At 45.0% G+C, this 13748-nt stretch overlaps 1 protein-coding gene and 1 long non-coding RNA gene across 4 annotated transcripts in view; one reads left to right on the top strand and one right to left on the bottom strand.

Moving 5' to 3' along the window:
• Window positions 1–7653, bottom strand: part of LOC120401268 — a 22234-nt gene extending 14581 nt beyond the window's left edge. For both annotated transcript variants that reach the window (XR_005596361.1, XR_005596360.1), the window contains exon 1: window positions 7557–7653. This is a non-coding gene — a long non-coding RNA (uncharacterized LOC120401268). The remainder of the gene's footprint in view (window positions 1–7556) is intronic.
• On the top strand, window positions 6991–13748 carry ADI1 (acireductone dioxygenase 1). Of its 2 annotated transcripts, none has more exons than XM_039530991.1 (4): window positions 6991–7174; window positions 10163–10282; window positions 11972–12151; window positions 13239–13748. In XM_039530991.1, exons 1-4 carry the CDS (start codon window positions 7055–7057, stop codon window positions 13359–13361), a joined length of 543 nt encoding a protein of 180 aa, XP_039386925.1. In that variant the 5' UTR covers window positions 6991–7054; the 3' UTR covers window positions 13362–13748. The 2 variants fall into 2 exon arrangements, with proteins under 2 accessions (XP_039386925.1, XP_039386926.1); XM_039530992.1 differs by lacking the exon at window positions 6991–7174 and adding an exon at window positions 7773–7796.

Below are 13748 nucleotides of genomic sequence, written 5' to 3'. Positions count from 1 at the left end.
CTGGTGATCTTCTCCCAGGAAACCTGAGCTGAAAGATTTAAAATAATCTTCCATTCCTTGTACCTTAGAGCACATCTTCTCTATGCCTATCTGTCTTTTCCAGACATCCCCTCCAGCTTGCTTAGCGTAGAAGAAATTCCCTCAGTTTTGCCTTGAGGGACCAAAGGATACTGTGAGGAGCATCTGACTCAGAATTGATTTGCTCAAGCATTTCATAAAATGAATTTCCAGCAGCACAGGGAGCTGGAGGAGACGCAGCCTCCAGGCATCAGTGGAGCATGTGCTTTAGAGAAATCCTGCTGATCACTTTTGATCTTTCCCTGTGTCAGTTTTAGATACATCAACAAAATAAAAATAATTTGATACCCATCATGCTATTTGCAGCATATGTGATGAGAGCAGGAACAAAAGAGAGAAAATGGGTTTAAAATAATGGAAGAAAACAAGAATGGAAGAAAACAAGAAACAATGTGCATTTCTTCTGGCTTTTGCCACAGTCTACCTACTTGGGAAAAAAATTAAGGTTTAAGCATATTTGTGTATGTACATCCAGACTTAAGCATGAGAAATTGCTTCAGGTCCTACACAGACTTGCAATCCCCCCACCCCAAACTCCCCCATGGTCAAAAGGAGATAATACCTCCTGACTTCCCCCTCCAAAAGCAGCTCCAAATTTGTGGCAACCTTCCACTTGATTTTCCCCTCTGGCAGAAGAACAGAAGAATAAGCCTATCCCCACTGTGGTAATGAGCCTGGAACACCTGATCTTTGTGCTCTGACAGTGGGAATGGAGAGGCAAGTGTCTCACAGCTTGCTTTCTAGCAGCTTTGTGGCTCTGTAAATTGTAAGCTAGCCCTGGGTGAAATGTTTGGACAGTGTGTTTGGTGGAACACTAGCGATGCCTTGCTCAAAGCTGGAGCTAAACACATTTAGAAGCTTACGTGAACAAAAATGCTGATGAATCATGTGTATCAATATGATGCCGCATAAAGGAATTTTTTGAGTTTTCAATTTGCTTTTTCAAAACCCTAGGAAATGAAACTAACTGTTAAAAGAACAATGAAGTTGCAAAGTCAAGCATTCAAAAGTCAGGAAAGGACAAAATCAGGGTTAATTTGGCTCCCTTTGTGTAGGGCCCTACCAAATTCATGACCACGAAAAACACGTCATGGACCATGAAATCTGGTCTCCCTCTGTGAAATCTGGTATTTTGTGTACTTTTACCGTATACTATACACATTTCACAGGGGAGACCAGCATTTCCCAAATTAGGGGTCCTGACCCAAAAGGAAATATCAGGGGCGGTCACAAAGTTATTTTAGGGGGGATCATAGTATTGCCACCCTTACTTCTGTGTTGCTGCGTTCAGAGCTGCGCAGTGGAGAGTGGCAGCTGCTGAATAAGGGCCCAACTCTGCAGGCAGCAGCACAGAAGTAAGAGTGGTAATACCATACCATGCCATCCTTAATTCTGCTCTGCTGCTGGCCGCAGCTCTGCCTTCAGAACTGGGCTCCTGGCCAGCAGCCGCTGCTCTCCACCTGCTCAGCTCTGAAGACAGTGCCATCACCAGCAGCAGGGCAGAAGTAAGGGTAGCAGTGCTGCAACCCCTCCTACAATAACCTTGCGACCCACTGCCTCCCACAACTCCTTTTTCGGTCAGGACCCCTACAATTACAACACCATGAAATTTCAGATTTAAATAGCTGCAATCATGAAATTTACAATTTTGAATTTTCTATGACCATGAAATTGACCAAAATTGACCGTGAATTTGGTAGGGTCCTACCTATGTGAATATGCATTATTTATGATACAGTCTCTAGTTACATTATCATAAAATATTTTTTCCACAGAACCTCTGCCTTATTCAATGCACTGGAGTCACCATACTCTGGGGATGAATCAGGGTAGTGTAGTGAAGGAAAAAATTGTCTGTATTACCTCTGCTTCATGTGCTGCAGAACTTGGAAGGTGTGTAACAACTGAGGTAGTGGATTGCAGACATGGAAAGGTTGACTTTGTGGTTAAGGCAGTTGAATGCTGATCTGGAGAATTGTATTCTATCCCTGCCTTTGCCGCAGAATTCCTATATGACGGTGGGCAAGTCACTTAAACAAACTTTTCAGAGGTGGTCACTAATTATGTTCCTCATTTTCTGGGTGTCCAACTTAAGACCCTGGGGCTTGATCTGAGCCTAAAACAGAAGTCAGCCGTGCTTTGGACACATAAAGTTCTATGTAATGCTAAGTGTAACACTTTGGGGTTCAACTCAGATCAGTAAGAGGTTGTGTCACTGCCTGTCCTGTAACCCTGGGCTTATATGTACTGTGCAGCCCTGGCTGAAAGCCCTGACACCAGCAGCATACTCATAGCACAATAGCCTAACCCTGGCTTCCACCAGCCTTGCTTATTCCTTGCAAGGTGACCCCAACACCTTCCCCCCCCCCCGGCCCAAATTTCCCCCAAACCATCTTCCCTGTAGTGTCCTGGAACACTCACAGAAGTTAAGATCACTACTTCTGTAAAGAGCCAGTATATAGCAACCCATTAATTTAACTGGTGTTTCACAGACACTTATTTCAATCACAGCACTGTCTTGGCTTACATTAAAAGTAAAAACAAGTTTCCTTAATCAAAAAGTCATAGGTTTAAGTGATACTAAGTATAAGGAATAAAGACAGAAAGAGTTACAAGCAAACAAAAGTAACTACACTGCTACCTCGATAGAACGCCACCCGATATAACACGAATTTGGATATAACACCGCAAAGCAGTGCTCCGGGGGGGCTGCGCACTCTGGTGGATCAAAGCCAGTTCAATATAACACGGTTTCACCTATAACGCGGTAAGATTTTTTGGCTCCCAAGGACAGCGTTATATCGAGGTAGAGGTGTATATGCTTCTAAGACTAAGATCTGATTTAACCAACTAGACTCTCTTGTTCAAAGTGTTTCTAATCAAGTCTCTTTTCCAGCAGGGTTGACCAGACTCTCAAGCCAGAGCCTTCACAGAGCTCCAAGTGCTCAGTTCCTTTGTCTCTTCAGGTGAAGGATGCCAAAATGGCTTTTTCTCTCTCCTTATATCTTTCTAAAGTTAATTGACCCTGGTGCATCTTTCCCCACTTGTTCTCCTGATGGCTTTGTTTACCATGCACGCAGTGGTGGATTAATGATTTTGCCGCCCCTAGGCCCTGAAATAATTGCCACCCTGCCTGCCTCTAGCCCCGCCCTGACTCCATCCTTTCCCTGCCCCCATTCCAACCCCTTCCCCAAAGTCCCCACCCCAACCCCGCCCCCTCCCTGCCCCTATTGGATTCCTTCCCCAAATCCCCACCCCGGCCCCGCCTCTCCCCCCAGTGCGCCGTGTTCCCTCTCCTCCCCCGCGAAACAGCTGTTTTCGTGGCGCAAGCGCTGGGAGGGAGGGGAGAGAAACAGGACGCGGCGGTGCGCTCGCGGAGGAGGCAGAAGCGAGCTGGAGTGGGCGGGGCGGGGAGGGGAGCTTCTCCGTGGGTGCTAAAATTTGCTGCCCCTGCAAATTTGCCGCCCTACGCCGCTGCATGCACGTAAGTGTACCTTCATCCTCTCTGCCTGATGACCAGGCAAACACAGATTCCTTTGTCTATGGCAGACTGGGCTTATGCATTGCTTGCCAAACACATTTTAAGGACATAATTCTATAACACATTTATAACATTATACATACACCACACAATGATTTTCAGGACAAGTGTGTTACCAGTTTGTACATGATATCTTACATGACAACTTTTAGATACACATTATGACAATGGAGTGTTAGATGTACTGAGTATGTGAGGCCCAACAAGAGTTGCTGACACAGTAGTGAACATCAATGGGCCTCAGTATCACACTAAGCCCTGGTCTACACTGCAGAGTTAGGTCGATGCAAGGCAGCTTATGTCACCCTAACTATGTAAGTGTCTACACTAAAATTTTCGCTCCTGCTGACGTGACTCATCCACTCCACCAACTTAATAACTCCACCTCCACAAGAGGCGTAGAGTCAGTGTTGATGTAGTTAGATCAACGCAGCGTCAGCGTAGACACTGTTGCTTACATCAACTGTTGCTGGCTTTCAGAAGCTGTTCCACAATGCCTTACACTGACAATTCAATAAAGTTCTCCATCTGTAAAATGTGGATGATGCCATCCTCTCACCTCACAGAAGTGTTATGAAAATAAATCAATGAATGCATGAGCAATCTTAATACTGGTATTTCCTAACTTTGAGTGCTTGAGTTTGTGTGCGTAATGTTCCTTTAATGTCATTTTTTGCATGAGTAAAATATATTAAAAAACAGAAGAAAGGGAAACCAACAAGATGGGTCATCCTGGTACTTATGTATCTTATCTGGTCCATATATTTATATTTAACTGGTTACATTATTATATTATTTATTTATCTGTATTGTGGTAGAGCCTAAGAGCCCCAATCCTGGACCAGGAACCATTGTGCTAGAGGCTGTAAGAACACGGAAAAATCAGTCTCTGCACACACAACTCAGTACGTTTATTTAGGGTAGGGATTTTGTTTTCTTCCATGTTTTGCAGAACACGGAGCACTGCTAGCACTCTGTACAATATAATAATACTTTTGAAATAATACCAAAGTAATGTTATTTTGAAGGTACAAAAATACATACTTTAGACAGTTATATGGAATTATTAAAAGGTTTTAAAATCTGACTTTGAATGTTATCTGGGTCAAAGAACACTTATAAAATGTGAAAGTTGTAGTGGGTGAGCACCTCTACAAAGTATAAGAAGACATAAAAACAGACATAGCTAAACTTGTACATAGGTACCAGGAGACCAGCCGCCCAAGCCCTCAAAATTACCAGGTTTCAGCAAACTTGTGAAATAAGGACGTGGCCCATCCATGTTTGTAATGTTTTGTCTGACAGTGCAGGTAACAAACTATGTCATTACTATTTAGACAGCTATAGTTCAGGGTTAAATCAGGGCTCCACAGCATATTTTTCATTTCTGCCCACAGAAGCAAAAAATAAATTGTTATTTAATGTAGCTGGGGGCCACAACCATGTTTCACATTTGTGTTTAAACATGGTTATATTTGTATAACATTCAGTCCTGTCCTCTCTCCAAGGTTAACTCCTCTGTACCACAGTTATAGGAATCTCCATTCTAACCCTTTTTAAGTTGCCAGATCTTGACCTAGTGTGTAACACAGTCCCTTAACATTATTATAGAACAGTATGTCCTGTCCACACTAGCAAGAAAACTACTTGTTAGAATGCTGATATTCCTTCCCATGCCAGCCAGCTATGCTGCAGCATAATGATGCTTAGCAGAATTTGATTTTTATTTTTTATAATTCTGACAGATATCATGTGTCTTTTTAAGCATTTTTAAAAAGATTTTTATTTTCACAGTTGTGGGAAATTATGGGTGGAGGGAATGACAGTCAATGCTGAGATTCAAAAAGTTAAAGCTTTATAACCGTTAAAACACAAATTGTCACCATCATATATCAAAACACACTGGGTAAAAATCCTTACATCAAACTCTAAATTCTGAAGCAGCATTTTCCTTACTCTGCCTATCTCTACATTTTGATAATTACCTTCTAAAATGTCTTTTTCCCCTGTGTGTGTACAGTGAAACTGATGTTTAGCCATAAATATGTAATTGTTCCAAGCCTAAGCCTAGTTCAGCCTCCAAAACAGAGCATTAAATGGTGTTATCTTGCAGCATGGCTACCACCTTTGAAATACAAAAAAAGCCGCCCCTCCCATCCCCCTCAAGACAAGCTTTCCGCAATCCAAACCCCAAGGCAACTCCTCAACCCCCACACCCCCAACAGCCACTTATAGTATCTAGAGCAGCGGTCCCCAAACTTTTCATGGTCGTGCCCTCCCTTTACCCTGTCCACAACCCACCCTCAAGAGCCAGGGCCGGGCGGACAGGGGTAAGGGGGCCAAGGAACGGAGTTGGCTGGGGCCCGGAACGGAGCTAGGCAGCTGGGTGCGAGCCCTGGCCTGGAGCCAGGGCTATGGCTGGGGGTGGGTGACATTCCCTCCCCACCCCGTGGGGCTCACCTGGGCCTTGCCATGCCCCCAAACGTTCCTCTGCGCCCCCTGGGAGGCGGTCACAACCCACAGCCTGGGACAGCGGTGGGCAACCTGTCGGCCGCAGGCCACACATGGCCTGTCAGGGTAATCCACCGGCGGGCCACCAGACATTTTGTTTACATTTGCATGGCCGCCCGCATCTCCCAGTGGCCGCAGTTCGCCCTTCCCAGCCAATGGGAGCTGCGGGAAGCATCGGCCAGCACATCCCTGCGGCCCACGCCACTTCCTGCAGCTCCCATTGGCTGGGAAGGGCAAACCGCAGCCACTGGCAGCTGTGGGCAGCCGTGCCTGTGGGCGGTCAATGTGAACACTGTCTTGCAGCCCGCCAACGGATTACCCTGACGGGCCACAGGTTGCCCACCACTGGTTTGGGACCACTGATCTAGATATAACACAGTTCATAGAAAAAGATGTATAACACCATTTTCTTACTTAAACTGCAGAAATGGGAGCACTGCAGCATCTTTAGCTGGACACAGGAACTTTTAACATTAGTATTGTGACAATAATGCCAATCTTTAGACTCAGGTAAAAAAGCCCAGCAGATTACATGATTTTTCTGGCAAATCCATGAAAACCCAGCCAGGCTGGTCAAATAGCAGCCAGATGGTCACCCTCCCTCCATGGGTAAACTGACTCTGCGGTTACTGGAACATTGCAATGTTCCTGCCAAGTGTTTCAATGCAGCTGCTGGATTTCCTCTTCCAAGGCAACACGTTTCTCCCTAGGAGCCTGTGGCGCGCGAGCCCCCGCCCGGGCGGGGGTGGAAGCCGCGGCCCCGTTGGCAGCAGGCGCGCTGCGGATCACGCGCCGCGGCGGTGCCCGCGGGCGGGTTGCAGCCAGCCCGGCTGCGCGGGGCGAGCGAGCCGCGGCCCCGGGCCGGCCCCATTGGCTGGCTTCGGGCCGGGCCGGCGCGCTCCGGCGCAGCGCTCGCGGGGCAGGATGGTGGAAGCCTGGTACATGGACGAGTCCGGGGAGGACCAGAGAGCCCCGCACCGGCAGGAGCCGCACCGGCCCGTCAGCCTGGAGCAGCTGCGCCGGCTCGGAGTCTTCCACTGGAAAGTAGGCAGCGAGCCTGGCCGCACCCTAACCCCACGCGGCGCCTGGGGTCCGGCCACGCAGCCAGGGCCCGCGGGACGGGAGCTCCTGGCCCGCAGCCTCCAGCCCGCCCGGCTGCCGCAGGGTCTCGCTCCTCCGCAGTGCGGGCCCCTGGGCCCAGGCATCTCTGGCCTTTGCCTCCGCCCACAGGCTTGTTTACAGCCTGCGAGCTCCAGCGTAACACCCCGACCCCTGCTCCCAAGCCGTGCTGCTGCGGCCAGGCTGGAGTGCGGGGTTGAGGACCCCCGCTGGCCTTTGATCGGGGAAGGGGGGGGGGCAGGTATTGCTTTGCTGTTACCAGATCCCCCGCTCAGGATGAGCCCTCTCCTCTGCCCGAGTCACTTACCGTTTGTCTTTTAAATTAACTCTGCACTTTGCCCCTGCCTCGCTAAGAGTCTGTGCCGCAGCACTAGCAACCGCGGCTGTTTGACTGATGCTCCTCCTGCTTGTTCCTGAAATACCATTCACTTCCTTAACGGGTACTTGCACATCCACATGGCCTGGCTCTGCCTGTTAATATTGGAGATCTTCATGGTCCAGTGGGCCAGAACCTGTGCCAAAGGAGCAAAGAATCCAAATGTATCAGGTAGTCTAAAAGGCCTGTCTGGGCCCAGTCATGGTTCTTGGTAGAGAGGTGCTAATAAGGGATCAAATCTCAATGCAGGTAGGGTCCAAGGACTGTCAGGTGCCCTGCCCTTGTAGTTTAAAAATCATGATTTGTTTTTTTTAAATAGAAGTGAAAACCCAAGATCCCTGCTGGAATTGGAAGCATGTGAGCCTGCTTAAATGTAAAGGTGGCATCATATGCTTTCGATCCTAGTTTGAGGTTTAATATACAAAAAGTGCATAAATTGCTTAGCCTATTAAGTGCCCACTTTTCAAAATTCACTTAGATTAAGACTGAGGCCTTGTCTAAACTCAGGAATTGGACTGGTTTGAGCATTGGCCTGCTAAACCCTGGGTTGTGAGTTCAATCCTTGAGGGGGCCATTTGGGGAACTAGGGTAAAAATCTGGGGATTGGTCCTGCTTTGAGCAGGGGATTGGACTAGATGCCCTCCTGAGGTCCCTTCCAACCCTAATATTCTATGATTTACCTAGCCCAGTACATTAGAACCCCAGAGTTACAAACACCTTGGCAATGGAGGTTCGTAACTGAACAAAACATGGCTGTTCTTTCAAAAGTTTACAGCTGAACATTGACTTAATATAGCTTTGAAACTTTACTGTGCAGAAGAAAAACGCTGCTTTTACCCATCTTAATTTAAAAGAAACAAGCACAGGAACAGTTTCCTTACCTTGTCACATCTTTTTTTTATTTTTACTTTATTTTTTAGTAGTTTACATTAAACACGGTACTGTACTGTATTTGAATTTGGTTTTTTTGTCTCTGCTGCTGCCTGATTGCAACCTCTGGTTCCAAATGAGGTGTGTGGTTGACCAGTCAGTTCGTAAAACCGTAACTCTGGTGTTCATAATTCTGAGGTTCTACTTCTAAAACAGCAACCCTTCTCCCCAATGTGGGTGAAGTTATATTGGTATAAATGTGCTTAGTCTGGTTTTTAGATTGTCAGACAGTGAAACAGTGGGGAGCAGGTAACAGATTTTGTGTAAGTGCAAAGCATATTACAACCCTGCTGTAGAAAAGTGATTTTTAGATTAGTGATGATGGGCAAGGTTAGTAAAGACAAACAATTATATTATGAAAGTTCTACCTTTAGGTATTTGGGCAGCTAACCATGATCTCTCTTTCCCAAAGGCTAATTCACGGGGTTCCTAAAGTGAAGCACATGTACATTGGTGGTGCTCTCTAATGGGTGGGTCAGACAAAAGAACTGCATAATTGAGCGATTCTGGCACCTAGGCTACAGGCCAGACAGTCTTGTACTGTAAAATGTATCCCTTATGGGTACACAAGATAGAATTCAATAATTCCTGTCTCCCAGTCACATGCTGGGTTCACTAGAGCAAGTAGCCTTTATAAGAGACTCTTATAAGCCTGAGATGAGAAACTCTTTTAGGGCTATGATATGTAGTTGTGGTGAGACTTATAAAGGTTTTTATAGCATGGTATTTATTGCATAAAGTGTAGGCTTATCAGTAACAAGTCACTGAGCATATTATTAATTCTTACCAAAAAACCCCCAAACAAAACATTAGAGCTGAGAATGTGGAACCTCAGACAGCCTCTTTCACTTGGGTTATTAAAATGTTTCCCACATCCGGGAAGGTGGAACAATAATAGATACTGAGCAAAGAAAGTCTGTAACCAGAGCAGTTTAATGAAGTTTTAAAAATTATCAAGACACCCTCCCTCTCCCCATTGCTGTTGCCAACTTTCAACTGAATGTTATTTATTTATTTATTTTGCTGTCATGCTGCTGCTGCTGCTCCCCCTACCAAGGCTAATTTGTTTTGGAAGTGTGCCGTGCCAGGGTTGGCAGGCTGCCTGGTGGGAAAGCAGTAGTGAAGTGACTACGAACAACGAGAATGTTCCTCCTGGTAACTTCAAACTTCAGCAACTGTGCAGGGACAATGGCAATCCTGCTGATTAGTCACGAGGGACTCCCAGTTGTTTTCTTTGTGAGGGAGGACAAGACACGATTCACTCTAACTCTGGGTTTCTGACTCTGGAACGAGAAGCAGACTCTGTGGGAGCAGTGTCTGATGGCAGATTGAGCTTGCTTCCCCAGTACATCCCGCTGAGACACCCACACTGACTCTGAAAGACTAGCTTTTCTATAATCCCTTTTTTTTCCTTTTAGACTACACAATAACAAATAAATAACCTTGCTGGACTTGTTAGTAACTAGTATGTAACTTGAAATGTTATTTATACACTAACTGGCTGCACTTTTTTGTTTTGGAAGTAGTTGTTCGGGTATCCTGGCTGTCTCTGATGGATGTTTGTTTGTTTTTAATTCCTCCTTCCCTCCCTCAAAAAAATCACACAGTTGGATGCTGACAACTATGAGACTGACCCAGACCTAGCAAGGATTCGGAAAGAGAAAAACTATTCTTGGATGGATATAATAACGATACATAAAGATAAGCTGCCAAATTATCAAGACAAGGTAAAGCAGCCCTGGTTTGGATCTGGGAAGGGAGTAAGTTCTGAAGTCTGCCACTAGAGTATGCACCAGCTTTTGAAGTGTTCAGAACCTGCTCTTTGAACGATGGATTTTTCCCCATTTTTAAAAATCACATTATTTAGTTTTTAGATTTTCAAATGGCTGCTTGGATTCCATTTTTAAAACGATAGAGGGTTTTGTGTTTTCTGTAATCACTTTCCCTTTAACAGCTTACAGATGATGCCTTTTAGAATGGTTCCCATTAATAAGAGTGGCTCTCATTTGTCATGTTGAAACTGCACATTTGCAAATGGAGCCCTGCAAACACGATTAGATTATCATCCAAACTAAGGTCAGGCCATTGCCAGCTTGGGGCTTTGGCAAAATCTTTCCCCAGTGAACTTCAGAGCAGCAAGCCCTGAGCTTGGTCACTGCTGCCCTAGCACATGGTGGTAATTTTAATCAACAATAACAAATCCCTCAGTACTGTCATAAATAATTTCTCAGTGTTCTCAGAAAAAGGAGGCCACTCTTCTCTCTCTTGGCCTGGTTGTCAAAGTGATTGATTTTAGTGCTAAGAATATTTTAACATACTCACCATTGGAGGGAATTGGAACTTCTGCCAAATCCATTTTGATGGGAATTTGTGACCTCCCATACATTTGAAATAACTTGTGAGCATGCTCACTTGGCAGTTTTCAAAGTTGAAACACGCCTACAGCTACATGCACTTTGGGGATTATCAGCCTGCAAAATGTATTAGTTGGTAATTAGTTCTTTTGTCTCCAGTTAATTTTTTTAAAGTCTGAAATGTGCTAAACACTTGAGGGGTATGAGGGATTTGTGCAGTTCCCCAGCTGAGAAATGTTTTAATTTGGGGAACTAATGTCCTGGTTGCTTCAGAACTGATCAGTAGGAACAATGTCAAGTTCTCAGTTATGCATTTTATAATGAAACTCCTTCCTCACCAGTTAAACGTGAAGATGTGCTACTCCAACTGAATGTGAATGGTATGGTAACTCAGGAGTTCGGTGCTGATGGTGAGGTTTCTCCATATCCATCTTAAATGGAGTTGTTCTCAAGGCTTCATCACTTCATTCCCTACTCATGGCATTGCAGCAGTTCCCCCCTGCCTCTCCTGACAAGTCCTCATTGGACTCCTTCAGAGCCTGGCATTATTGCTCCTAAATTGTCCCAAGGACAAAGTATCCTTCACCTCCCAAAGACCTGAGAGAACATTGTCTCTGCTGGTTAGGGAGCGAGGCCTTGAATCTGGGACTCTGACCCAGGGTCTGTCTCTTGTTGACAGTCTGAATCACTATGCAGTGGTTAACCTGGTGGGCAATAATTACTTGTATTGTTCTCATGTAGATGATTAGCTACAGTAGGCAGTGATCTTGCATTTGACTTATTCCAGTGTAAAGTGACAGGGGACTTCAGCTCTATCATATTTGTGCATCCCAGATAATTGTACAACTATAGATGAATATTATCCTACCAAGCATAGACCTGACTTCATGTGCCGTTAACATAGTCTAGTAGTGCATTGGTCAGTTTTATATCTTTCTGGACTCCTTTGTAAAGTGTCTCCTAGACACTGGGAGACTACCTCCATATGCCGTTGTATTTAGATTTATTTCTTTGTTCAACAAACTTTAAAAGAAATGTAATATCCTCTCCTTCCAACCCTAGATAAAAATATTTTATGAAGAACATTTGCATTTGGATGATGAAATTCGCTACATCCTTGAAGGAAGTGGCTACTTTGATGTTCGAGACAAAGATGACAAGTGGATCCGGATTTTCATGGAAAAGGGAGACATGATAACTCTTCCTGCTGGCATATATCACCGATTTACACTGGATGAAAATGTTTGTATATGGCTTTATTTATTACACTCCTAGATATGTGCATTGACAGACAAGTATACAAAGGCATATTGCATATTGGTGACTAAATATACTATTTCAGATCTGTAGTTCATTAAACTCGGAACATGAGGGATAAAAATGATTTATAGAATCCGAGCTTTCACCTCTTAGTTGCCAGTTCATATGCAGCTCATCAGTAGTGACTTCAAGTCACTGCCATCTTAGACACGTTCTGTATCTTGTGTGAAATCAGCGTATGGCCTGAGTCCAGAGATTCTGCAGCTATCCACCACAGTTGGCTGAGGCATGGAGACTGATTCAGCCAAGCTGAAGGCAGAGCCGCATAGGGAAGCTTGAATTGCCTCTGCTCTGTACCTCTTCTGTGGATAAACTGAGCATACTTGTCTTGGCGTCTTTCATGAGTACTAAACTCGCCTGTAGAGAGGGCGTGTAGTCTAGTAGCTAGAGCCACAGCTGGCAGTCGGAAATCCTAGACAAATTCTCGGCTCCGCCATTGACTTGCTCTCTGACCTGTTGAGAGGGGTTATATGTGTAATATAGCCCTATAGCCTTATCTGTCTGTGGGAATAGCCTTGAATCAGCAATCAGTGTAGCTGCACTGGTGCCGACTTCCAAGTGTGGACAAGGACGAGCTCACTTGGTGCAAACCCCAGCACTGCATGTCTACATTTTGGGGTTTGTGCTGGTGCAGCTTCACCAAGGCCTGTGTCCCAGGATAGGCAAAGCCTGAGAGACTTGCCAAGGGCATGGATCTTCTCCATCTGTGAAATGGGTTAATATTTTATCTGCCTTACAGGGGTGTTGAGGATCCTCTGAAGTTTATAAAACAGTATAACAGTGCTAAGTACAGTTACTACTACAATTGCCAGGTTGCTAGGAACACTGACACAAAATAGTGATGGAACGCCCAGGGTAGTGTGAAGCTCCTAAAGCATCTTGAGATGCTTTGAAAGATGCTACAAAAGTGGAAAGTATCATAAACCTCAACAGGAGTTGTTAACTTTGTAATTCAGATGCCTCCAAAAGGAGCTGTTATGCTATTTGCAATTTCCTTTTCCTTCCGCAGAACTACGTGAAGGCAATGAGGCTATTTGTTGGAGAACCAGTCTGGACAGCATACAACCGGCCAGCTGATCACTTTCCTGCTCGAGGACAGTACATCCAGTTTTTGGCACAAGCAGCACAGTAATACTCTCTGAAGTCTGATGTGTGGAACGTCCTCAAGCTTGAACAGAATGGAAATTGGGACTCTTGTACTTCAACACCACTCATTGTAGGATGTGTTCTGTTCCCCTGTCCAAATGTGCTTCTCTAGCTCTAATTTTGGGAGGGTGAATGGGGAGTATGGACAATACTTAATGTTCATCCTAGTCTGAAATGATGCTATCAAACTACTTAAGATGATTGTATTTAATTAAAAATCTTCTGCATTCTCTCAAAGAATCTGCACAAGATGAATTCACATAATCAAGACCTTGGTAGCTCTACCCTGGTACAAATGTCTGTGACTTTGTTATAATGAATTGCAGTGATTTACTTTTGTAGCATTTTAATAAAATGATTTTCTGTCTTTAAA

The sequence above is a fragment of the Mauremys reevesii genome, linkage group 3, assembly GCF_016161935.1.
Source record: "Mauremys reevesii isolate NIE-2019 linkage group 3, ASM1616193v1, whole genome shotgun sequence".
NCBI lineage: Eukaryota > Metazoa > Chordata > Testudines > Geoemydidae > Mauremys > Mauremys reevesii.
Note: the sequence above shows the minus strand (reverse complement) of the source record. Positions and strands in the feature narration are given on the sequence as shown.

What these genes read in the sequence shown, in the direction of transcription:
- ADI1 (XM_039530991.1), top strand. Translation starts at nt 7,055, where the DNA reads ATGGTGGAAGCCTGGTACATGGACGAGTCCGGGGAGGACCAGAGAGCC. An exon ending in TCGGAGTCTTCCACTGGAAA is followed by an intron (nt 7,175 to 10,162) that starts GTAGGCAGCGAG and finishes AAAATCACACAG; the next exon opens with TTGGATGCTGACAACTATGA. An exon ending in GATTTACACTGGATGAAAAT is followed by an intron (nt 12,152 to 13,238) that starts GTTTGTATATGG and finishes TTCCTTCCGCAG; the next exon opens with AACTACGTGAAGGCAATGAG.